Source organism: Oncorhynchus mykiss, chromosome 4 (genome assembly GCF_013265735.2).
Source record: "Oncorhynchus mykiss isolate Arlee chromosome 4, USDA_OmykA_1.1, whole genome shotgun sequence".
In the NCBI taxonomy this organism is placed as follows: Eukaryota; Metazoa; Chordata; class Actinopteri; order Salmoniformes; family Salmonidae; genus Oncorhynchus; species Oncorhynchus mykiss.
In genome coordinates, this window is record NC_048568.1 from 31459715 (window position 1) to 31487500 (window position 27786).

Sequence of the window (27786 nt, forward strand, 5' to 3'; positions counted from 1 at the left end):
AGACTATTTTTGAAAAGTTTGATGTTTTCTTTAATGTCCTGGAGAAGGAAAAACGACAGGCAGAGAGGATGAGAAAAGAGAGATCTTGTTTAGCATGTGAGATACTCTTCTTCTCCAAGACAGAATGTCAGTGACTATGTTCTTACCTTTACATGAAGGCTGTTCAAATACTAAATAAATAACAGACGATGCATTATGCCGGTCATTTTAATCTGTGTCACTGTGAAGAGTTCATTTCCAAAGCTATATATCCAACCATTTTTCACATTTGTGTTTTTTCAGATTGCTTGTGTGTACCCTCATGTGCGTTTAAAATATAACTGTTCTCAGATGTTTAATTGATAGATTTTTAGATATGTAGTATTTTTGTTGTTGCTGCAAAACACAATATTGTTCAGCTGGAATGTGATGTCTGTATCATATTTGACTGTGAAATGTGGTTGTCTCCTCTAGCTATCTAAAGACGAATACAGTAACTGTGAGTCACTCTGGATAAGAGCATCTGCTAAATGACTAACATGTCAAATGTAAATGTTTTACATACATATCTCATATTACTGTATTATATTAATTTTTTTTTAAAGTAGTTATTTGTTGCATTTGACTGTGTAAACCTAGTAAGACTACTTATTTATCTGAGAGTGAGGCGGATACACAGCATTTTGCAAAACAACATCATTATTTGTCCCTCTGAAAGGACACCATCAAGTGATAGATTTTAAACAAATACATGTCTGTCATTGAATAACCCCATGATGCCATGATTAGATAGTGAATAACCCCATGATTAGATAGTGAATAACCCCATGATTAGATAGTGAATAACCCCATGCCATGATTAGATAGTGAATAACCCCATGCCATGATTAGATAGTGAATAACCCCATGCCATGATTAGATAGTGAATAACCCCATGCCATGATTAGATAGTGAATAACCCCATGATTAGATAGTGAATAACCCCATGATTAGATAGTGAATAACCCCATGATTAGATAGTGAATAACCTCATGCCATGATTAGATAGTGAATAACCCCATGCCATGATTAGATAGTGAATAACCCCATGCCATGATTAGATAGTGAATAACCCCATGCCATGATTAGATAGTGAATAACCTCATGCCATGATTAGATAGTGAATAACCCCATGATTAGATACTGAATAACCTCATGCCATGATTAGATAGTGAATAACCCCATGATTAGATAGTGAATAACCCCATGTCATGATTAGATAGTGAATAACCCCATGATTAGATAGTGAATAACCCCATGCCATGATTAGATAGTGAATAACCCCATGATTAGATAGTGAATAACCCCATAATTAGATAGTGAATAACCCCATGATTAGATAGTGAATAACCCCATGATTAGATAGTGAATAACCCCATGATTAGATACTGAATAACCTCATGCCATGATTAGATAGTGAATAACCCCATGCCATGATTAGATAGTGAATAACCCCATGATTAGATAGTGAATAACCCTATGATTAGATAGTGAATAACCCCATGATTAGATAGTGAATAACCCCATGCCATGATTAGATAGTGAATAACCCCATGTCATGATTAGATAGTGAATAACCCCATGATTAGATAGTGAATAACCCCATGATTAGATAGCGAATAGCCCCATGCCATGATTAGATAGTGAATAACCCCATGATTAGATAGTGAATAACCCCATGATTAGATACTGAATAACCTCATGCCATGATTAGATAGTGAATAACCCCATGATTAGATAGTGAATAACCCCATGATTAGATAGCGAATAACCCCATGCCATGATTAGATAGTGAATAACCCCATGATTAGATAGTGAATAACCCCATGCCATGATTAGATAGTGAATAACCCCATGATTAGATAGTGAATAACCCCATGTCATGATTAGATAGTGAATAACCCCATGCCATGAATAGATAGTGAATAACCCCATGATTAGATAGTGAATAACCTCATGCCATGATTAGATAGTGAATAACCTCATGCCATGATTAGATAGTGAATAACCCCATGATTAGATAGTGAATAACCTCATGCCATGATTAGATAGTGAATAACCTCATGCCATGATTAGATAGTGAATAACCCCATGATTAGATAGTGAATAACCCCATGATGCCATGATTAGATAGTGAATAACCCCATGATGCCATGATTAGATAGTGACTATCCCCATGATGCCATGATTAGATAGTGCACAACCCCATGATGCCATGATTAGATAGTGCACAACCCCATGATGCCATGATTAGATAGTGAACAACCCCATGATTAGATAGTGAATAACCCCATGATTAGATAGTGAAAAACCCCATGATTAGATAGTGAACAACCCCATGATGCCATGATTAGATAGTGAATAACCCCATGATTAGATAGTGAACAACCCCATGATTAGATAGTGAACAACCCCATGATGCCATGATTAGATAGTGAACAACCCCATGCCATGATTAGATAGTGAACAACCCCATGCCATGATTAGATAGTGAATAACCTCATGCCATGATTAGATAGTGAATAACCCCATGATTAGATAGTGAATAACCCCCATGCCATGATTAGATAGTGAATAACCCCCATGCCATGATTAGATAGTGAATAACCCCATGCCATGATTAGATAGTGAACAACCCCATGATGTCATGATTAGATAGTGACTATCCCCATGATGCCATGATTAGATAGTGAACAACCCCATGCCATGATTAGATAGTGAATAACCTCATGCCATGATTAGATAGTGAATAACCCCATGATTAGATAGTGAATAACCCCCATGCCATGATTAGATAGTGCACAACCCCATGATGCCATGATTAGATAGTGAACAACCCCATGCCATGATTAGATAGTGAATAACCTCATGCCATGATTAGATAGTGAATAACCCCATGATTAGATAGTGAATAACCCCCATGCCATGATTAGATAGTGAATAACCCCCATGCCATGATTAGATAGTGAACAACCCCATGTCATGATTAGATAGTGAACAACCCCATGATGTCATGATTAGATAGTGACTATCCCCATGATGCCATGATTAGATAGTGAACAACCCCATGCCATGATTAGATAGTGAATAACCTCATGCCATGATTAGATAGTGAATAACCCCATGATTAGATAGTGAATAACCCCCATGCCATGATTAGATAGTGCACAACCCCATGATGCCATGATTAGATAGTGAACAACCCCATGCCATGATTAGATAGTGAATAACCTCATGCCATGATTAGATAGTGAATAACCCCATGATTAGATAGTGAATAACCCCCATGCCATGATTAGATAGTGAATAACCCCCATGCCATGATTAGATAGTGAATAACCCCATGCCATGATTAGATAGTGAACAACCCCATGATGTCATGATTAGATAGTGAACAACCCCATGATGTCATGATTAGATAGTGAACAACCCCATGATGTCATGATTAGATAGTGAACAACCCCATGATGTCATGATTAGATAGTGAACAACCCCATGATTAGATAGTGAATAACCCCCATGCCATGATTAGATAGTGAATAACCCCCATGCCATGATTAGATAGTGAACAACCCCATGATGTCATGATTAGATAGTGAACAACCCCATGATGCCATGATTAGATAGTGAACAATCCCATGCCATGATTAGATAGTGAATAACCCCATGATTAGATAGTGAATAACCCCATGATTAGATAGTGAACAACCCCATGATGTCATGATTAGATAGTGAACAACCCCATGATGTCATGATTAGATAGTGAACAACCCCATGATGCCATGATTAGATAGTGAACAACCCCATGCCATGATTAGATAGTGAACAACCCCATGATGTCATGATTAGATAGTGAACAACCCCATGCCATGATTAGATAGTAAATAACCCCATGATTAGATAGTGAACAACCCCATGATTAGATAGTGAACAACCCCATGATGTCATGATTAGATAGTGAACAACCCCATGCCATGATTAGATAGTGAATAACCCCATGATTAGATAGTGAATAACCCCATGATTAGATAGTGAACAACCCCATGATTAGATAGTGAATAACCCCATGCCATGATTAGATAGTGAATAACCCCATGATTAGATAGTGAATAACCCCATGCCATGATTAGATAGTGAATAACCCCATGATTAGATAGTGAATAACCCCATGATTAGATAGTGAATTACCCCATGATTAGATAGTGAATAACCCCATGATTAGATAGTGAATAACCCCATGATTAGATAGTGAATAACCCCATTTTTAGATAGTGAATAACCCCATGATTAGATAGTGAATAACCCCATGATTAGATAGTGAATAACCCCATGATTAGATAGTGAATAACCCCATGATTAGATAGTGAATTACCCCATGATTAGATAGTGAATAACCCCATGATTAGATAGTGAATAACCCCATGATTAGATAGTGAATAACCCCATTTTTAGATAGTGAATAACCCCATGATTAGATAGTGAACAACCCCATGATTAGATAGTGAATAACCTCATGCCATGATTAGATAGTGAATAACCCCATGATTAGATAGTGAATAACCCCATGATTAGATAGTGAATTACCCCATGATTAGATAGTGAATAATCCCATGATTAGATAGTGAATAACCCCATGATTAGATAGTGAATAACCCCATTTTTAGATAGTGAATGACCCCATGTCATGATTAGATAGTGAATAACCCCATGATTAGATAGTGAATAACCCCATTATTAGATAGTGAATGACCCCATGTCATGATTAGATACTGAATAACCCCATGCCATGATTAGATAGTGAATAACCCCATGATTAGATAGTGAACAACCCCATGCCATGATTAGATAGTGAACAACCCCATGCCATAATTAGATAGTGAAAAAACACACCAATCTTTTCATAATTTCTTTAAACAATAAATGTGTTTTGGAATAAACTCTTCATATCTACTATGTTCTGTATTACAAATATACAATATTTCATGGTACTGGTAGTATGGAACTGCAAAATAGCTGGCTATCTATAAATACATGGAGTTACTATCGGTTGGTTTCATGAATGGAATGGCCTGCAAGAATCATCTTTCCCCCTCTCTCGTTCTCTCCTCCCCCCTCTCTCCCCCACCCTCTCTCTCGCTCTCTCCCCCCCCTCTCTCTATCCCCATCTCTCTTCCCATCTATCTATACATCTTCCTCTCCCCCATCTCTCTTTCCCCATCTATTTATTTCTCTCCTTCTCTTCTCTAAATGGATTTTTCCTTCAGCGTTATCATTATCATTAATTTAGGAGACAGGAAAGCTTCAGAGCCATAGAAGATACATGTATAAGACTGCCAAACAGAGGTAGAGAGGAGAGGGGAACATTCCCACGCTGCCTAGAGAAGTCTACACTGCTCATTAGGAAATATCAACTACTAATTTCCCGGTGTTCATTTCCTTTGATTGATCCGAAATGAAAGCCTGTGTTTATCATCCATGTGTTTATGATTATATTGATAACTCCCTCATTCATGACTGTGATTACCTTGTCTTGAATACATGTACTGTAAGACATGGGTTAGGTGTTGCTGGCATAGGCTGAAGCCTAGGTTAGAAGAAGCAATCATGGTTTCTAGTGAAAGCTAAGCACACCAAAAGGTAGGCTGTAAGAGGTCAGGCTTGCAATTTCCCCCGAACAAGCCAGTGAGAATTGGCTTGTACTTTCCAATCAAATCTAATCTAATTGTATTAGTCGTGTACACAGTTTACAGCAGGTATAAAAGGTGCAGTGAAATGCTTGTGTGCTAGCACCCTCAACATAACAGTACAATAATCAATATAATTATTGGAGTCAAATCAAGGAATAGTAGAACTAGTATGCATAGTAAGAGCCTGGTATGTACACAATAGAATATTAGATCATGAATGTGCTGTCAAGTGTGACTGTGTTTACAAATGTAAAGTGGGTAGTGTCTTCTGATTGTGCAGTTGAATAAATAGTATATACTTGTGTGTGTGTGTGTGTGTGTGTGTGTGTGTGTGTGTGTGTGTGTGTGTGTGTGTGTGTGCGCGTGCGTGCGTGCGTGCGTGCGTGCGTGCGTCTGTGTGTTCTTGTGTGTGCTTCATTACCTCTGCTAATTCTACTGTTAGCACTGTTACCACTAGAACTGGCTCTATCATTCCGCATGAGTAGGGGAGACCGGGATTTGTTGTCACACTTTTTACTCTTATGTGTATTTCTCGGGACCTGTATATCTTACAAGACTCTTTTTAATATTAGGAGAAAGGTTGAAATGGAGACCTTTTATATCATCATATCGTATTCCAATATGGAGTTAAAAGCCATCAAACACACTCTGTCCACCAGTCCCACCAGCCCCATCGCAGGGTTGGATGTCACACAGTATGGGGTTGGATGTCACACAGTATGGGGTTGGATGTCACACAGAATGGGGTTGGATGTCACACAGTATGGGGTTGGATGTCACACAGAATGGGGTTGGATGTCACACAGTATGGGGTTGGATGTCACACAGTATAGGGTTGGATGTCACACAGTATGGGGTTGGATGTCACACAGAATGGGGTTGAATGTCACACAGTATGGGGTTGGATGTCACACAGTATGGGGTTGGATGTCACACAGTATGGGGTTGGATGTCACACAGAATGGGGTTGGATGTCACACAGAATGGGGTTGGATGTCACACAGTATGGGGTTGGATGTCACACAGTATGGGGTTGGATGTCACACAGAATGGGGTTGGATGTCACACAGAATGGGGTTGGATGTCACACAGTATGGGGTTGGATGTCACACAGTATGGGGTTGGATGTCACACAGAATGGGGTTGGATGTCACACAGAATGGGGTTGGATGTCACACAGTATGGGGTTGGATGTCACACAGAATGGGGTTGGATGTCACACAGAATGGGGTTGGATGTCACAATGTAACTTATTTTGTAACAAGAAATGAAGCAACATGGCATACAGAGCCTTTCTTTGATCAAATTATATTTACTAAAAAAATTCAGCATTTTGTGTCTTGAGAACAACATATTGAGTAAATGTGTTTGTGTACGAATGTGTTGTTGTGTGACAGAAAAAACTTGTATAAGAGAGAAGCAATGAAGGGATCTCTTCCTAGCACATACTGTAAGAGCTTGGTATTTATTGTAAACTGGCAGTGGCAATGTTGATAGTGACAACCAACCCCACATTCCATGTGACAACCAACCCCACATTCCAAGTGACAACCAACCCCACATTCCATGTGACAACCAACCCCACATTCCATGTGACAACCAACCCCACATTCCATGTGACAACCAACCCCACATTCCATGTGACAACCAACACATTCCATGTGACAACCAACCCCACATTCCATGTGACAACCAACACATTCCATGTGACAACCCACACATTCCATGTGACAACCAACCCCACATTCCATGTGACAACCAACACATTCCATGTGACAACCAACCACACATTCCATGTGACAACCAACCCCACATTCCATGTGACAACCCACACATTCCATGTGACAACCAACCCCACATTCCATGTGACAACCAACCCCACATTCCATGTGACAACCAACACATTCCATGTGACAACCCACACATTCCATGTGACAACCAACCCCACATTCCATTTGACAACCAACACATTCCATGTGACAACCAACCACACATTCCATGTGACAACCAACCCCACATTCCATGTGACAACCCACACATTCCATGTGACAACCAACCCCACATTCCATGTGACAACCAACCCCACATTCCATGTGACAACCAACCCCACATTCCATGTGACAACCAACACATTCCATGTGACAACCAACCCCACATTCCATGTGACAACCAACACATTCCATGTGACAACCAACCCCACATTCCATGTGACAACCAACCCCACATTCCATGTGACAACCAACACATTCCATGTGACAACCAACCACACATTCCATGTGACAACCAACCCCACATTCCATGTGACAACCAACCCCACATTCCATGTGACAACCAACCCCACATTCCATGTGACAACCAACACATTCCATGTGACAACCAACCTCACATTCCATGTGACAACCAACCTCACATTCCATGTGACAACCCACACATTCCATGTGACAACCAACCCCACATTCCATGTGACAACCAACACATTCCATGTGACAACCAACCACACATTCCATGTGACAACCAACCCCACATTCCATGTGACAACCCACACATTCCATGTGACAACCAACCCCACATTCCATGTGACAACCAACCCCACATTCCATGTGACAACCAACACATTCCATGTGACAACCCACACATTCCATGTGACAACCAACCCCACATTCCATTTGACAACCAACACATTCCATGTGACAACCAACCACACATTCCATGTGACAACCAACCCCACATTCCATGTGACAACCCACACATTCCATGTGACAACCAACCCCACATTCCATGTGACAACCAACCCCACATTCCATGTGACAACCAACCCCACATTCCATGTGACAACCAACACATTCCATGTGACAACCAACCCCACATTCCATGTGACAACCAACACATTCCATGTGACAACCAACCCCACATTCCATGTGACAACCAACCCCACATTCCATGTGACAACCAACACATTCCATGTGACAACCAACCACACATTCCATGTGACAACCAACCCCACATTCCATGTGACAACCAACCCCACATTCCATGTGACAACCAACCCCACATTCCATGTGACAACCAACACATTCCATGTGACAACCAACCTCACATTCCATGTGACAACCAACCTCACATTCCATGTGACAACCAACCCCACATTCCATGTGACAACCATCCCCAACAACATAATTGTTCATGGATACTCCCATAATTCAAACATTTATAAAGAAAATTCCAATATTTTTTTTTTACCTTCACCTATGAAAAACACTAATTCCCATCCGCTCAATGTTTTGTCATGCTGACATGAATTGACCAGGTGGATGAGTTCTTAAGGATCCACCCCTTTTTTTCAATTTTCGCCTACAATGACATATCATGTCTAACTGCCTGTAACTCAGGCCCTGAAGCAAGGATATGCATATTCTTGGTACCATTTGAAAGGAAACACTTTGACGTTTGTGGAAATGTGAAAGGAATGTAGGAGAATATAACACAATAGATGTGGTAAAAGATGATACAAAGGAAAAAAAAACTGTTATTTTGTATTTTTTTGTACCATCATCTTTGAAATGCAAGAGAAAGGCCATCATATATTATTCCAGCCCAGCTGCAATTTAGATTTTGGCCACTAGATGGTGGCAGTGTATGTGCAACGTTTTAGACTGATCCAATGAACCATTGCATTTCTGTTCAAAATGTTGTATCAAGACTGCCCAAATGTGCTAAATTGCTTTACTAATAACTTTTCATGTTCAAAACTGTGCACTCTCCTCAAACAATAGTTTGTTTTCTTTCACTGTAATAGCTACTGTAAATTGGACAGTGCAGCTAGATTAACAAGAATTTAAGCTTTTTGCCAATATCAGATATGTCTATGTACTGAGAAATGTTTGTATAACTTACAACCTCATGCTAATCACATTAGCCTACGTTAGCTCAACGTCCCACAGGGGACCCACCAATCCTGAAGAAGTTTTAAACGAATTCACACATTTTAACTTTAAAATGATTACACAACTCCATTTAGATTGGGAGTAATTAGCACTGTGACAACCAACCCATGGGACAACCAACCCGTCCTCCACTAACTTACAGAAGTTAGAATAGTGATTCAAACCTTTACTTGTTTTCTTTCTGTTTTGTTTGGGATTCACAGTGACTGAAATGCAGTGTGCATTGTTAGGTTAAAATGTGGGTGAGTCAGGAAAATAATGACTGTAAAATGTCAAGAGATAAAAAAGAAATGCGTCATTGTTGTTAGAGAAAGTAAAGGCCACCCATTAGTATAACGCTATAGACTATTCACAATTCTGTTTCAGAGCATCCAATATGGTTATGTTGTTGTGCGGGTGCTGTTTGTTTCAATAGGACTAAATCACACGTTAGTAGTAGATCCTCAATAATATCGTCATACCGAGCATGTGTAGGCCTATCTATTATATTGTGCTACCTATTTCTCATCATAAAGCGACAGAAATAATTCTACATAAATATCTGTTTTGGGGGAGAAACTGTTTAGAATCGATGGCTGAAATGTGATAAAATGACACGACACATGTAAACACATTCACAGGTTGTTGTTTGCCCCAAAAAATACATGGCGATTTCCGTTGAGCAGTTACCGGTGCGCATGCAGCTGCCCACTACCAAGCTTGCAGAAGTGCCTCTCTTTTTGACAGATAGGCCTATCTATTAAAAGCTGCTGACGTCAAAAGCGACTGCCATCTTTGACTAGGGCAGAGCTGCTGCGTTCCATTGAAGAACTGAGGAGGTATCAACCACGCGCAGTGCCTTTGCAGCAATCCAGTCCACACAGAACGGGAGTGATATCGGTTAGTTGTTGAAATACGCAGACATTTCCTCCTGCTGACTGCAAGCCACCGACCACGGTACAGGTAAGAGAACACTTTAGATTTCTCTTTTCTATTATAACGCAAATGTTTTATTTTCGGGGGTTTTCACCAAAATATTTTCAGGACAAAATGAAGTACTCGGTTTTGAATTGTGAAGCCGTTTTCGATTGAGAGCATCGGAGGATATGTTTTGATAAACCCGGCATGACGGTCAACTTGATTAATAAAGGTTTATTCGTTGCCTTTTTGTTTAATTCGCATGCCTGATTTTGAAATATATCAATTATAGGCTATGTGTATAGTTATTAGAGAAAGCCATGCCGGGGTTTGCCTCTTTCTAATTACATGAACCTTGTGCTGTGCGTGTAAATCTCCACGAGCAGTCGATTTTCTGAAATTGAAGGATGCTGTATGTGCTAATGCGTAAGGTGTGGGCGTTTTCTGCGTTTCAGCACCTTGGACAATGACAGCTGGGGCTCGGCTGCGCTGTTGTCTTTCTTGCTCTCAAACTCCCTCAGAAAATAAGCAGACAAACACGCACAATAAATTAAACAAAGACACGGCTTTATTAGATATTCAAACCGTATTAGATATGACTTGTTGTGTTTTGCACCAGCATGCTTTGAAACGTGTGTATATTTAGAAGCTTTTGGGAATTTTGCGCAGAGCTGGTTTATCACTCCCGCGAGTGATGCTTAAGAGGATGGTATTTCACGACCGCTTCTCAAATGTGGGTAGGCAACAGCCCACTGCTGATGCCGCAGGGGAATCGTGAATGATAGTAAGTCTATCAAATCAAAAGTGGGGGTGATTTAGTGCAGATTTAGAGCCTAATGTGCGTTAAAAATGCAGTTGGGGAGAAACATCCCAAAGGGGTGAAAGAAGGGGTCCTCAAATGATTTAGGGAATGTCATTATAGTAAACTGCGCCAGAGTGTGTCGATGGGAGTAGGGGGGGGGGGGGGGGGGGGGGGTAAACAGGGGAGACACGACCGACATTCTTCATGAATATGCCACTATATATGTACGCCCGTCCGTGCTCGCTGGCTGTAGCCTACTCAGTTTGTTGCGTCAAAATGGCCACATCCCTGCCATGCCATTTAGGTGACGAAGCATCGGTAATTACGTCTGTGTCTTCCCGGTGCTAGAGGATGGGCGGGGGCTCGAGGCGAGAAGAGCGGGGGAGGACGGTGAAACCCGCACTATGACATCCTATAGCCCCCATCCATCCACGCCATCCTATACGTATATGCACTGCACCTCGACTACATCAAACCACAGATGAGATCCTTAGATCGTCGACTTGTCAAGCACGAAGCATGTGGTGAAATTGACACCAAATCTGTTATGATGTATGTGCATTTAAATGGTCTTCTCTCCATCATGGCTCAATGGAACGTTGGTTGATTGCTGACCAGACCTTTAAGGTTTGCGGCAAATTAGTTATGTAGGTCACGTGCTCCTCTACGTGCTCTTCTTCGCAGGTCGCACCTGGAAATACTGTTTTTAGATTTCAGCACCAAGTGATGTTGGACCACCGTCGCATCTCCCCATTGCTCTACCTGAGAGTTTTCAGTCTCTTGTGCCATAACATCAGAGAGAGAGACAGAGAGACGGGGACAGAAAGAAAGAGACAGAGAGGGAGAGAGAGATAATATCAAAATGGAGAAGCTAGTAACAGGCCGTTAGATATGAAATGAAACCAGCATTGAATGGAGTGTTGAGAGGGCCCATGTTGAGCTGACAAAAAAAAGAACATGAAACGCATGCTTTCGGTTGACATGGCTGCTATAGCCTACCATATCGCATCATGCGGCTTCCATCGGTTTGACTGCAGAGCGTGGGCGGCACTATAGGGCTTTTTCCACGAGTAAATGGTGACTCATATACCATCACCCAGCGGTAGCGGTTGATTGTTTTTCGGAACAGCCTATTGTTCGTACATATAGCTCTCTCTCTCTCTCTCTCTCTCTCTCTATGTGTGTGACTGGTATACCGAGCTGAAATCTATAGAATCATCAACTGCCTCAGAAATCAATGGTTTTTGAAGATTTGCTGAACTGTGCATTGTGCGTATTGGTGCATGCGGCTATCCCTATTTTTTCTGAGCATATACTCTCCAGATATCAGTAAATGACTGCCGACAATTACCAAATGTCCCCCTAAAAAGCTATAATGAAATAGACCAAGAAGTCCGTTGGGAGTGAATCGATTTCAGAACATTTAACTAATATCACAATCTATATGATTGCAGCCTTGGATTAATTAATTCACTTTTTTTTACCAAACATACCAACGAATAAATGCCTTACTGTTACTGATTGATAATGATGCTTGTCAACTGAAATAACTATGGCATTCTACTGTAATTCGACATGCATTTGTGATGTACTGTATGCCTTGAGGAAGCTGAAGAATCGTGCATTTTGCTCGATGTCAGGGGGACTGTGTGTGATGGTATCTCCATAATGAGGTCTGTATTGATGTTGAGTAATGTGCTGTTCTGACCAACGTAGACTAGTGGACGCTATTCTAGGTTCATGGCCCTGGAAAAGGACTGTAGATTAGGTTTTCAGTCAGGAAGTACTGTATTTTGCATCCCAAAGGGCACCCTATTCCATATTTAGTGCACTACTTTTGGCCTGGGCCCATAGGGCTCGCGTCAAAAGTAGTGCACTTTGTAGGGAATATGGTGCCGTTTGCAAAATATGTGTGGGGATTGACTGTATTGATATCATAATCTGGCCATTTTTGTGTAGGCTATTATCAATACAGAAACCTATAAGATCTAACACATACGTGGAAACATTAAAGTATGTTGCATGATAAGATTCAATCCAACACTATGTTTAAGCTTTTCAGAGTATGTATATGATAAGATTCAATCCAACACTATGTTTAAGCTTTTCAGAGTATGTATAGGCTTCTATCAGGTACAGCGTATTCTGTTTCACTACATAACAAAGGCCTACTCCAGTAGCATCAGTTTCACCAAGAGAGTTAACCTTGCCTTTGACCTGATGACAGTAGTGGAACAGGAGGAGGAGGGGAGAGGATTTGGCATCTACATTTTACCACAAGGGAGTTAGTCTCATTTTCCCTGAGACAATCAGGTAGTAAACAATAAGACAAAATGGCTGCTGCTGTAGAGCAGAGGAAGCTATGGCGATGTCCGAAGATTGAGGACTTTGGCGCGTTCCCTCCGTCACTGCCTATGACACATGGCTGGGACACATCGATGGGAGAATCTCTCGATAGCAAGTCTGCATCAGCCCTGGGACAAAGGAGTTGTACAATTTTGGTAGAAGATGTTGTAGAATTCTTCTATACCCAAAGTAAGAGAGTCTTTATAGTGAAGATGAAACAGAGAAGCTATGATGTCACCTTGCGCTGCAGTCTTTGAGATAGTTGTATAATGTTATGTTGGCTCCAACTAATGATTCCATTTGGCTGACAGTCATATAGTTATATTTCCTGCAAATGTCAGAGTCACCAACATGGTTGTTGGTTTTCAATGTACTTTACTGAGCTGCATTGCACTATTCAGCTATTCAATCAATCAAATGTGTTTATATAGCCAGAAACGTAACCCATGGACCCCCACAGAGCATGTTGCTAACAATTATTCACTGGTAATAATAGTGAGAGATGCTGGAGTGTCACTCTGCGGGCTGTTACCATCTGAGCTCTTCTTCTCTGGTGCTACTGGGGTTTTTCCCATGATCCTCTATTCCCACTACCCACCAATCAAAAGAGGGGCTGATGTTCCTCAGAATTATGGAAAAGAGAAGATAATGGCAAATGAAAGGATTAGTGAGAGAAAGAGAGAGAGAGAAAGAGAGAGAGAGGGAGAGAGAGAAATAGAGAGATAGAGACGAGTAAGAGAGATTGTACCTTTAATCTTCTATACTGCAATGACAATGCATCAAAACATTTAATCCACTGCAGGTACAGTAGTACATCTACTAAATGTTTACTTTCGAGTAGAGATGCCCAAATGTGATTAGGGTGAGTTATCTTTGGTAAATATTGTTTGTCTTCTTGTTGTTGGACCTTCTCCAAATCATACAGCACATATATCATCAAAGCTTTTGTAAAGAATAGTTGTTGGTTTTCATAGACCTCATCAACTATCTCTGTTTTTAGAACATTACATTGGTCAGTGATGACAAGACATATGGTGTGAGCAGGCCTGCCAGTAACAGGGTATGACGCAGACTGCAACAGTAGTAAGTCTAGTGCTGCAAGTTGCTGTGACCACAGATAGCATCTTCCCAGTCAGTTGTATGATGGAAGGATTCCTCTGTGTTGAGTTACGAGGCATATGATTGGTTGAAACCTCCCTGGTCTGGACTGAAGCACGGACATCGCCATCGAATCCCTTCTTCAGTGAACCACGTTATTAACCAAGTCATCTGGTCTCGTCAACATGAATGTGCTTGGGCCGTTCACCATTACATGTCCTATAGTGAGCTCAGGTGCCTGACAATATGCTAGATACACATTAGTATTGTGTTGACTCTGGGCTGCATTCAACACCATTACTGTATCTTATTCAGAAGCCAATGAAGCGAGTCTCTGTGGTGATATTGTTGCTCTACCTTTGTCAATCTGAGGCTGGGTCATTTATGATGCTGCAGTGCAGGCAGTGGGGGTTCTGGTAGATTATGCCCGGGTTTTTCTGGCTTGTTGTTAGACTGTCTGCCCTAAGATTGGAAGGTTGGGGGTTCAATCCCCAGGCAAGTCATATAAAAGAGAGTAAAAAATAAACAATTATGGGACCCTATGTGTTTCTGCTTGGCACTCAGCGTTAAGGAGATAGATTGGGGGTAAGGCCCTGTGATAGACTAGTATCCTGTCCAGGGGGTTGCTTGTACATCACACTATAGAAACAGGAGATTGGCTCCTGCTGTTGTGAGCCAAGGCTACTTACTTTATTCTGGCTTGCACATACTGTACCTAGGACTGCCTGATCAGAATTCATAGTGAATTAGTAATGACCCTCTGTCTGTATGCAATACATTGGCTTTATTGTCATATCACTGCCTGGGATTGGATCTTTCTCCTCTCTCTCTCTCTTTCTCTCTTTCTCTTTCTCTCGCCTGCACACATGCATGCGCGTGCACACACACATTTGATTTGCCTGAGAGATTTTGATTTGATCTAATCTGTGTGTGTGTGTGTTCTTCGTATAGCCGTAATATGATAATGATGCAGATGTTGGTTCACTGAGCTAAAGCTTCATGGGAATATAGAGAATATCAATTAGGGACAATTGTAGGTAACATGCTTCAATTTCCTGCCTGGCCAATCAGCTCAATGCATATTTGTCTTGACTGGATTCACACTCATAATGAGTTATTTTTCTCTCTGTCTGAAGTCTTTTTCATAGTGGATTATGCACATCTCTCTCTTTTGCTTGCTACTAGTAACATGTACTAAATAGTAGGTTAGAACATGCTTATTACATGTATTAACACCTATTCATGTTAATATTTAACCAAATGTAAAGATAATCATGAGGGATTGGGCAGAAGAAGAAGAGGAAGAGAAGAAGAATAGCAGAGATCTTGTATGTAATTCAATGAGTGCACTAGGGAATAATACGATGTCATTCAGACATAGCTATTATTATTAGATATTGTGAGTGAGGGTCTTGTCAGAATGTGTTTCTTGGCCCGGGGGCCCACTAATTGCTTTTTAATGTCTTTGTCTTTATGACTCCTCAAATATTTAATAGCCTCTAATGCTGCCACATCTTGGCTACTGAGGCTGCTGTCGCTGGACAACTGAGAAATTACATTTTGGGGCTTATTTGACTGATTTATGGCAATTTTCCCCACATAATTCAATGTGTCCCAGATGACAGCCTATCCATTTGGAACACAGATAAATTATGTGGTAAAAATTGCCATAAATCAGTCAAATATAAGCCATGAATGTGTTCACGGAATTGGAACATCAACGTGTTTGAATGGAACATTGTGGGGTAAGAATCTGAATAGGCTGTATTACAGTACAAACACATTCCAGAGACAAAAAAGGATTACGGGGATAATGAAACAAATCAATATTGATTAAGACAAAACACTTTGATTATCTATTACCACAGCATCAGTAAACCATCTGTAATTGTATCTGCATGTTCCTTGCAGGGATGGGGATTGGGTGCTTCAATGTGCCCCTTGCCATTCAATTCCATCAAATATCACAACATTAAAACGCTTCTGCTGCAGGTTTCGGCGTGCCTGTGCATCTCGACACAGTTTTATTGTCTCAGTCCATTAAAAACTGGAAGGTCATGCTTTTAATTCAAAACAGGCTGCCGACCCGTCTCGTAGCGCTGGAACAATTAACTGAAAATGATCGACACCGACCAAACCGACCACTTATTGTGGACATTTAGCTAATATCGTTCATTATGATAAATAGGCTATACTAGAGAAATGTGAAGTTTAAAATGAAGTTTGCTAATATGGGTGATTGTTGGGACAATTGATAGCTACTACATTCAAACTAGCAGTAGTAGTTTGAAGGGTAGTATAAAAAACTGGTGGACATTGTTATAAACTATTTATCGTTATGGTGTTGATTCAGTCAATTTATCTTAAAATGTATTTTTGTCCATATCGCCCAGCTCTAGTGTCTGGTACAGTAGGTTCAGATCATATCCCAGCTCTAGTGTCTGGTACAGTAGGTTCAGATCATATCCCAGCTCTAGTGTCTGGTACAGTAGGTTCAGATCATATCCCAGCTCTAGTGTCTGGTACAGTAGGTTCAGATCATATCCCAGCTCTAGTGTCTGGTACAGTAGGTTCAGATCATATTCCAGCTCTAGTGTCTGGTACAGTAGGTTCAGATCATATCCCAGCTCTAGTGTCTGGTACAGTAGGTTCAGATCATATCCCAGCTCTAGTGTCTGGTACAGTAGGTTCAGATCATATCCCAGCTCTAGTGTCTGGTACAGTAGGTTCAGATCATATTCCAGCTCTAGTGTCTGGTACAGTAGGTTCAGATCATATCCCAGCTCTAGTGTCTGGTACAGTAGGTTCAGATCATATCCCAGCTCTAGTGTCTGGTACAGTAGGTTCAGATCATATCCCAGCTCTAGTGTCTGGTACAGTAGGTTCAGGTCATATCCCAGCTCTAGTGTCTGGTAAAGTAGGTTCAGATCATATCCCAGCTCTAGTGTCTGGTACAGTAGGTTCAGATCATATCCCAGCTCTAGTGTCTGGTACAGTAGGTTCAGATCATATCCCAGCTCTAGTGTCTGGTACAGTAGGTTCAGATCATATCCCAGCTCTAGTGTCTGGTACAGTAGGTTCAGATCATATCCCAGCTCTAGTGTCTGGTACAGTAGGTTCAGATCATATTCCAGCTCTAGTGTCTGGTACAGTAGGTTCAGATCATATCCCAGCTCTAGTGTCTGGTACAGTAGGTTCAGATCATATCCCAGCTCTAGTGTCTGGTACAGTAGGTTCAGATCATATCCCAGCTCTAGTGTCTGGTACAGTAGGTTCAGATCATATCCCAGCTCTAGTGTCTGGTACAGTAGGTTCAGATCATATCCCAGCTCTAGTGTCTGGTACAGTAGGTTCAGATCATATCCCAGCTCTAGTGTCTGGTACAGTAGGTTCAGATCATATCCCAGCTCTAGTGTCTGGTACAGTAGGTTCAGATCATATTCCAGCTCTAGTGTCTGGTACAGTAGGTTCAGATCATATTCCAGCTCTAGTGTCTGGTACAGTAGGTTCAGATCATATTCCAGCTCTAGTGTCTGGTACAGTAGGTTCAGATCATATCCCAGCTCTAGTGTCTGGTACAGTAGGTTCAGATCATATTCCAGCTCTAGTGTCTGGTACAGTAGGTTCAGATCATATCCCAGCTCTAGTGTCTGGTACAGTAGGTTCAGATCATATCCCAGCTCTAGTGTCTGGTACAGTAGGTTCAGATCATATCCCAGCTCTAGTGTCTGGTACAGTAGGTTCAGATCATATCCCAGCTCTAGTGTCTGGTACAGTAGGTTCAGATCATATCCCAGCTCTAGTGTCTGGTACAGTAGGTTCAGATCATATTCCAGCTCTAGTGTCTGGTACAGTAGGTTCAGATCATATTCCAGCTCTAGTGTCTGGTACAGTAGGTTCAGATCATATCCCAGCTCTAGTGTCTGGTACAGTAGGTTCAGATCATATCCCAGCTCTAGTGTCTGGTACAGTAGGTTCAGATCATATCCCAGCTCTAGTGTCTGGTACAGTAGGTTCAGATCATATCCCAGCTCTAGTGTTTGGTACAGTAGGTTCAGGTTTTCTCTATAGATCTATCGTCTCGTAACAGGTTGTCTCCTCCTGCCTCTCCCATAACCTCTCATTCCCATTCCCCACCTCACCCCACCCCTCTCCTAATCCATCTCACCTATCTCACCTCTCTACCCCCTCCCACCCCTCTCCCCCTCCCTCCCACCTCTCTTACCACCAGTCCCACTTTTCCCCCCTCCCACCTCTCTCCCCTCTCTCCCCCATCCCACCTCTCTCCCCTCTCTCCCCCATCCCACCTCTCTCCTCTCTCTTCCACCTCTCTCCCCTCTCTCCCCCATCCCACCTCTCTCCCCTCTCTCCCCCCTCCCACCTCTCTCCCCTCTCTCCCCCATCCCACCTCTCTCCTCTCTCCCCCTGTCCTACCTCTCTCCTCTCTCTCTCCCCCCCACCTCTCTCCCCTCTCTCCCCCATCCCACCTCTCTCCCCTCTCTTCCCCATCCCATCTCTCTCCCCTCTCTCCCCCTCCCACCTCTCTCCCCTCTCTCCCCATCCCACATCTCTCCCCTCTCTCCCCCCTCCCACCTCTCTCCCCTCTCTCCCCCCTCCCACCTCTCTCCTCTCTCCCCCTGTCCCACCTCTCTCCTCTCTCCCCCTGTCCCACCTCTCTCCTCTCTCTCCCTGTCCCACCTCTCTCCTCTCTCTCCCCACTCCCACCTCTCTCCCCTCTCTCCCCCCTCCCACCTCTCTCCCCTCTCTCCCCCATCCCACCTCTCTCCCCCATCCCACCTCTCTCCTCTCTCCCCCTGTCCCACCTCTCTCCTCTCTCCCCCTGTCCCACCTCTCTCCTCTCTCTCCCCCCTCCCACCTCTCTCCCCTCTCTCCCCCATCCCACCTCTCTCCCCTCTCTCCCCCATCCCACCTCTCTCCCCTCTCTCCCCCATCCCACCTCTCTCCTCTCTCCCCCTGTCCCACCTCTCTCCTCTCTCTCCCCCCTCCCACCTCTCTCCCCATCCCACCTCTCTCCCCTCTCTCCCCCATCCCACCTCTCTCCCCTCTCTCCCCCCTCCCACCTCTCTCCCCCATCGCACCTCTCTCCCCTCTCTCCCCCTGTCCCACCTCTCTCCTCTCTCCCCCTGTCCCACCTCTCTCCTCTCTCTCCCCCCTCCCACCTCTCTCCCCTCTCTCCCCCATCCCACCTCTCTCCCCTCTCTCCCCCATCCCACCTCTCTCCCCTCTCTCCCCCATCCCACCTCTCTCCTCTCTCCCCCTGTCCCACCTCTCTCCTCTCTCTCCCCCCTCCCACCTCTCTCCCCTCTCTCCCCATCCCACCTCTCTCCCCTCTCTCCCCCATCCCACCTCTCTCCCCTCTCTCCCCCCTCCCACCTCTCTCCCCCATCCCACCTCTCTCCCCTCTCTCCCCCCTCCCACCTCTCTCCCCCACCCCATCGCACCTCTCTCCCCTCTCCCCACTCCCACCTCTCTCCCCCATCCCACCTCTCTCCTCTCTCCCCCTGTCCCACCTCTCTCCTCTCTCTCCCCCTCCCACCTCTCTCCCCTCTCTCCCCATCCCACCTCTCTCCCCTCTCTCCCCCATCCCACCTCTCTCCCCTCTCTCCCCCCTCCCACCTCTCTCCCCCATCCCACCTCTCTCCCCTCTCTCCCCCCTCCCACCTCTCTCCCCCATCGCACCTCTCTCCCCTCTCCCCCCTCCCACCTCTCTCCCCCATCCCACCTCTCTCCCCTCTCTCCCCCTCCCACCTCTCTCCTCTCTTCGCCCGTCCATTGCCGACCTCTGCGGCGGCCGCTCTTTGTTGTGTTCGTCATATTTGTCATATTTCCCAGGCCCTCCGGGGGCAGACTGCTGTTAGTTAATGTTCCCAAGAGGAAGGGAATGAGCTAGTTTTGACCAGCACAGCTGGTGCCTCCCTGGCCCTAACCGTAACACTACACAAGGAGACCGCAGAGGTGACTGACACCGTCAGAGGGGAGATAGGGCTTCTGCTCTGCAGTACATGGGGAGATAGGGCTTCTGCTCTGCAGTACATGGGGAGATAGAGCTCCTGCTCTGCAGTACATGGGGAGATAGAGCTCCTGCTCTGCAGTACATGGGGAGATAGAGCTCCTGCTCTGCAGTACATGGGGAGATAGTATTTGTTTTCTTTCAAGTACTTATTTGAGCATTTGATTTAGTTGCTGCTTTCTGAAGGGCCAGCAGATGGGCGAGGTTTGCACCTGTGGGACTATTCCATAGGCTCCATTGCTTCTGGCACCACAAGCTTTAATCAAACATATTGACAGAAAACATGTGTTATCACACTACCTCAATAGTACCTCCACAATATGAGTTTTGGTTCTGACTATTTCAGGAAGATTTGGCTGATTGATGGATGAGAAGCAGGTACACATTTTTGTGTCTGTTTTTGTATTGGGGATTGGAGGAGGACAATCAACTGTAGAGAGGTGATGTTGAGAGGACAATCAGCTTTTTGAAACGGCCTGAGTGGTGTGAGAAGGTCATGAATGCAAACAGCAGGGTCAGCTACCGTACATCCCAGTGTAAACAGCAGGGTCAGCTACCCTATATCCCAGTGTAAACAGCAGGGTCAGCTACCGTACATCCCAGTGTAAACAGCAGGGTCAGCTACCCTATATCCCAGTGTAAACAGCAGGGTCAGTTACCTTATATCCCAGTGTAAACTGCAGGGTCAGCTACCCTATATCCCAGTGTAAACAGCAGTGTCAGTTACCCAATATATCAGTGTAAACAGCAGGGTCAGTTACCTTATATCCCAGTGTAAACAGCAGGGTCAGCTACCCTATATCCCAGTGTAAACAGCAGGGTCAGCTACCTTAAATCCCAGTGTAAACAGCAGGGTCAGCTACCCAATATCCCAGTGTAAACAGCAGGGTCAGTTACCTTATATCCCAGTGTAAACAGCAGGGTCAGTTACCTTATATCCCAGTGTAAACAGCAGGGTCAGTTACCTTATATCTCAGTGTTAACAGCAGGGTCAGCTACCCTATATCCCAGTGTAAACAGCAGGGTCAGCTACCTTAAATCCCAGTGTAAACAGCAGGGTCAGCTACCCTATATCCCAGTGTAAACAGCAGGGTCAGTTACCTTATATCCCAGTGTAAACAGCAGGGCCAGTTACCTTATATCCCAGTGTAAAAAGCATGGTCAGTTACCTTATATCCCAGTGTTAACAGCAGGGTCAGTTACCTTATATCCCAGTGTAAACAGCAGGGCCAGTTACCTTATATCCCAGTGTAAACAGCAGGGTCAGTTACCTTATATCCCAGTGTTAACGGGCTTCAGAAGAGAGATGACCCTATTTCAAAAACATCCTCACAATAAGCTTCTTTAGCTTACGATGATTTAAAGAGGACTCATTCTTATTCCATGGGCTAGTATCTCACAGATTAAACATACACCACAGAGCGCATATTGATGTGTAAATGGTGTTGTTGTGGTGGATACTGTGTGTGGTATTAGCTGGAGCAAAGACTGAGATTAACCAGAGGAAGAAGAGAAAATGGCAGCCGTTGCAAACAAAGGGTCACTGTGAGCATGCCAACATGCATGCACGCAAACAAACACACACACAGAGACAAAGAGCTATTCTCTGTTTAAGTGTTGGAGCAGAACAATGATTCTGTCTATTGTCAGAACAGACCATGTGTCGGTTTGTCTGTAAGGTTAGGAAATTGAACTGAACATTTGTTTGGTCTGGGTGCTTGAGTCAACCACATAGCTGCTGCCCACTGAATGAATGACGAAGGCAGTTAGCTTTAGCTGAAGTTTCGATCAGGGCACGGAACGCATCCCTGAGGAATTTAAAGCACCTCCTTGGAATTCTCATTCCCTCGTTCATTTTGATTTCAGACAGCACGGTAATGTGTTTGTGGTTCTGTACCAGGCAGGGTCTTTATTTGATGAATACGTGTACAGTCATTTTAAGTTTTCCATGCGAGATCATTTGCAGGCACACGAGGGAGAGCCAGCCGACAGGGGTGGGGTTGGGGGTTGGGGTGGGGAGAGCATTCTGTAAGTACTCTGTGATTGGACAAGGCATGAAATATGGCCGCCTCATAAGATAAGGGAACGTGTGGGGAATTCGAATGAAGCCATCTCAATATTTTTCATTACTGGACCTGCAGTGATTATAGCTGCCTGACTGTAGCTCAGCCATAGCGTCTATGAAGGGTGCCTGTTATATAATACAGTATCTTTGACAGTTACGTTTTAAAATGTGGAAATTGTAAAAGTAACAGATGCATTAACTGATTAACTGCTTTTTAATATCTTATTCATAATTTTTTAACATCTCATGAATAAGTCTTTAGTCAACTAGAAGCGAACACAGTGTTTGTTACCTTGGGAAATGTAAGAGCTGTCATATAAAACATTTAACAACATATTGTCTGCTGCCATAATGAAATGATGCTATACTCAGCAAAGCTCAGTTAAACACTCCCTATAGTGTGTGTGTGTGTGTGTGTGTGTGTGTGTGTGTGTGTGTGTGTGTGTGTGTGTGTGTGTGTGTGTGTGTGTGTGTGTGTGTGTGTGTGTGTGTGTGTGTGTGTGAGAGAGAGAGATACAGAGAGAGATACAGAGAGAGATACAGAGAGAGAGAGAGAGAGAGAGAGTTTGTCTTAGCTTGTATCAGGACAGATAGTCAGTTAGGCCTAGCAGTGGCTTGCATGGAGCAGTGGGGGAGAACCTGATGTGTGTTTGAATCATCAATAAGAGGATGACACTGGAAAACATGTCCACAGACATTTTTTAATGAGATTATGCTTCCTCTGCAGATATTTGGTGCTTCCTACGAATCCCAAATGAAACATTCACCAGCATTTTGGATTTTGAAAGGAAGAGGGAGGGAGGTGGAGGATACGGTTTGGAGAGAAATAGGGAGGTAGAGGATGAGGTTTAGAGAGAAAGAGGGAGGTATAGGATAAGGTTTGGAGAGAAAGAGAGAGGTAGTGGACAAAGTTTGGAGAGAAAGAGGGAGGTATAGTATGAGGTTTGGAGAGAAAGAGAGAGGTAGAGGATGAGGTTTGGAGGGAAAGATGGAGGTATAGGATGAGGTTTGGAGAGAAAGAGAGAGGTATAGTATGAGGTTTGGAGAGAAAGAGAGAGGTAGAGGACAAGGTATGGCGAGAAAGAGGGAGGTAGAGGATGAGGTTTGGAGGGAAAGAGGGAGGTATAGTATGAGGTTTGGAGAGAAAGAGAGAGGTAGAGGACAAGGTATGGCGAGAAAGAGGGAGGTAGAGGATGAGGTTTGGAGAGAAAGAGGGAGGTAGAGGATGAGGGTTGGAGAGAAAGAGGGAGGTAGAGGATGAGATTTGGATAGAAAGAGGGAGGTAGAGGATGAGGTTTGGATAGAAAGAGGGAGGTAGAGGATGAGGTTTGGATAGAAAGAGGGAGGTAGAGGATGAGATTTGGAGGGAAAGAGGGAAGTATAGGATGAGGTTTGGAGAGAAAGAGGGAGGTAGATAGATAGATTAGATAGTGGATGGGCTTGAGGAGGGGAGGGAGGGGAAGGAGGTCGAGGAAGGTAAAGAATAAGGCAGCGTGTCTGTCTCAGAGGCAGATGTCTGGCAGCTGTCAGAGGGAAACAGAAGAGAGTAAATCATAGTAAATTAGCTGAGCCAATCAGTAAATGTGTCTGACCTTGTTAACATGACAGAAACCCATTCTCTCTCTGCTGGATCTGAGAGTAACATAAAGCTTCCTGTTTATCTGTCAGTGGAGATGGACGTGGACCGTTCAACCTCACACATTGATTGTGTTGATTCTGTGGTCCAGATTTGTAGGTTGATTGTGTAGCAGCATGTTTACCTTGGGCTCTATTCAATCCGTATCGTGTTGCAGCATGATAAAAATGTAATATTCCCGTGTTGGCGGAAACTGGATTCACGGTAAACTCTGCAGATGTCGGCTCAATAGGAAATGACCTTTACATTTCTAGCATGCTATCTGTAACGCTTTACAGATTGAATAGAGTTCCTTGTGTTATCTGAATATTACCTGCTGATTCCCACTTAGATTCCCATCTATTTGCACTGCAAATAAGTAATTCAGTTGAATAGATTTTCACATGATACCTTAGATATTGTTCTCTTGTGTTATACATATATTTGAAGTCAGAGGATTGGATTTATATAGTACTTTTTTATATAGGGTTTTTCCAAGTGCTTTCAAGCTCTCTACATAGTAACGAGGAGTGTATGTACTGTAGCATATACAGAATGTAGGCCAGGTTATGTCCTAGCTGTGTTTAAAGTCTCAACTAGTTATGACACGTCTCCAAGGGTTATCCATGTTTCTGTGACAACAACCCTAGTGGATGCTCCCTCAGCATGAATCACGTCTTCACAATGTCCAAGAGAGGTGATAAACCCCGGGCTTGTAGTTCACACTCATAATGACAACGGTCTCATCAGATCTCAATCTAAATAGATCACAATCTAAATGGAATCTTTAGATCAGAAGCTAAATGGTTCACAGACACATATCTCTAGTCCATTGTGAAAACGTTCAATTAATAGCCGGATTAAATAATATGACTCAATAGGTTGATTGAATAATTAATTAATTGGTTTATTAAAAATCTATTAATTGATGGCATGTTTCCAGTTGCCCTCTGCACCCCTCAGTTTAGGACTGGTTGATGTGCTAGTTTCAGCGGTAAACTGCAGAGGGGATAACAGGCAGCCTTGAGGGGCTCCAGAGAGAGAATCCAGCCTGTTTGTGTTTGAGACGAAAGCCTTTCTTTCTCTGGTAACAAATGTTGATGCCCTGTTTTTCAATCTAATTTGATTTAAAAGGCACTGCTTCTGCTGCTGCCCAGTCGGTAAGAGATTTCTGTAATCCAAGATGGCCGCTGGTCATGTTTAGCCATGCAGGAGAAGGAAACGTCTAAAGAAAAGCTATGGAGGGAGGAAAGCGAACATACTGTGTGCTTTGTGTACAAAGATCCCATGGGACAAAAATTGGTTGAATCTACATTGTTTCCACGTCATTTCAACAAAACAATTCAATGTGACGATGTTGAATCAAGGTGGAAAACTGATTGGATTTGAAAAAAGTCATCAACGTCAGGGAATTTCATCTTCTTTTCACCCAACTTTGAACGTAAATCCACTGACAAGACAGTGACATTTTTTTGTTCATTTCACATTGAATTCACATTGACAATTCAACCAAATGTAAATTAAAACTAGACATTGAACTGACGTCTGTACCCAGTGGGATAGCTCTCCAGTGGTTGTAAAAAAGGTTATGAGTGATACTGTATTTTGTTAACATGATAATATGGTCACTTCTGCATGAGAATATGTATATCTGTATGTAGGAGTCATATATTACAGTATATGACCTAGTCAGTTACCAAGAGGAAGATGGCTTTATGATACTGTACTAAAGATTACTGATTACTGTAATACATCTTTAAGATTACTGTAGGAAAGATGTGGCGCTTGTTACAACCGCAGATGTCGTGAGATTCCCAAGACACATGTAGGCTCCAACTGCAAGGGAACAGAACGATCTGGAGGGCAGAATATGGAATAGAATCTGGATTGCCTTGTCACGAACGATGATACACTCTCTGACACATAATATTGTACACTACTACACATAACTTTAACATTGGTGATTTCGATGTTGTTAGGTTGTTAGGTTACCCTTGTAAAGATGATTTCTTATAGTAATCAGCGGAGCCTTACTGTGAAGGGTACATATATTCTGTGACGTGCATCCCGATACGATTGCCCCTCTATTATATTTAGCAAGGTAAACAATGACTGTCGTCAATCCCTCAGTGAATGTGAGTGGGTGCTACTGAGGAGAGATCCAACCCCTGTCTGGCAGTGGAGGCTGCTGAGGGGAGGACGGCTCATAATAATGGCCGGAATGGAGTCAATGGAATGGTATCAAACACATCAAAAACATGGTTTCCATGTGGTTGATACCATTCCATTGAGCCGTCCTCCCCTCAGTAGCCTCCACTGCTGTCTACTGTATGATTGAACCTCTAATGATTCTGGCCTACAGGGAAACACAGTACAGGCTTACAGTGTCCAGGGTTCGAGCTAGCTAACCCACAATATCCCTTCGACTTGACTCTCTAAGACTGCCATCATTCTGCAAACATCAATGACTTGCACACTTCCTTATCATTCAGTGGAACAAATGCTGTTGCAGTCACTAATCCTCTACTATACTGGGTTCTAACTGTTCCAGGGACTGCAGATGGAAAGCGACTGCCGTTCATTCGCCTGAGATCCAAGAAAATAGAGGGGGGGTAGATTCACCTTTGATGTGTAGTTAATTACTGTGGCATTGAGCAAAACACATCTCAGAAAATTACATGATGTAGCACGCTTCCTAAAAAGACACAAATATCTACACTAGCACTGAAGCAATGTATTTGGCACGCATTCTAAGTGGGATTCTAGTATGTCAATTGGAACGTAACCTTAGCTCTGGGAACATACTTGTTTAGCTTAACATGCTAAAGGCTGTCGTTTAGCTTAGCAGAATAAATAAAATGTCTAGCTTAGCGTGCTAAAAGACGTTATTTAGCTTAGCATGATAACATCTGTTGTTTTGTGTCTCCTTTCCTCCGCTAGTCTTCCCCGGCCTCCCAGTAGGATCTATTCTTTCCCGTTGGAGACCAACTCCACCCCATACAGCCAGTAGCCATGGCTGAAGACTTGGACATGCGCAATGAGCTGTCGGATATGCAGCAACGCGCCGACCAGCTTGGAGATGAGGTGAGCAACACAACCCCTACCCATGCTACTGTTTACCACATCTTCAACAGATTTATAGACACGTGAGAGACACTCAAGCCTTCAGGGAGTACACAGAAAATCATCCAGAAATAGGCATATGCAACCGCTACATGTAAAACAAATATGAAAAGATGAGCTTGGAATAAAAGGTGTATGCTTTAGCTGTAGAATTGATGAT

The 27786-nt window shown here is 43.2% G+C and overlaps 1 protein-coding gene across 1 annotated transcript in view; it reads left to right on the forward strand.

The window, feature by feature from the left end:
* Positions 1–10433: 10433 nt before the first annotated feature.
* The window catches only part of LOC110522497 (synaptosomal-associated protein 25-A), a 35453-nt gene continuing 18100 nt past the window's right edge, over positions 10434–27786 (forward strand). The window contains exons 1-2 of the mRNA XM_036976093.1: positions 10434–10591; positions 27444–27587. Coding sequence (XP_036831988.1) covers positions 27516–27587 — 72 coding nt within the window. The 5' untranslated portion in view covers positions 10434–10591; positions 27444–27515. The remainder of the gene's footprint in view (positions 10592–27443; positions 27588–27786) is intronic.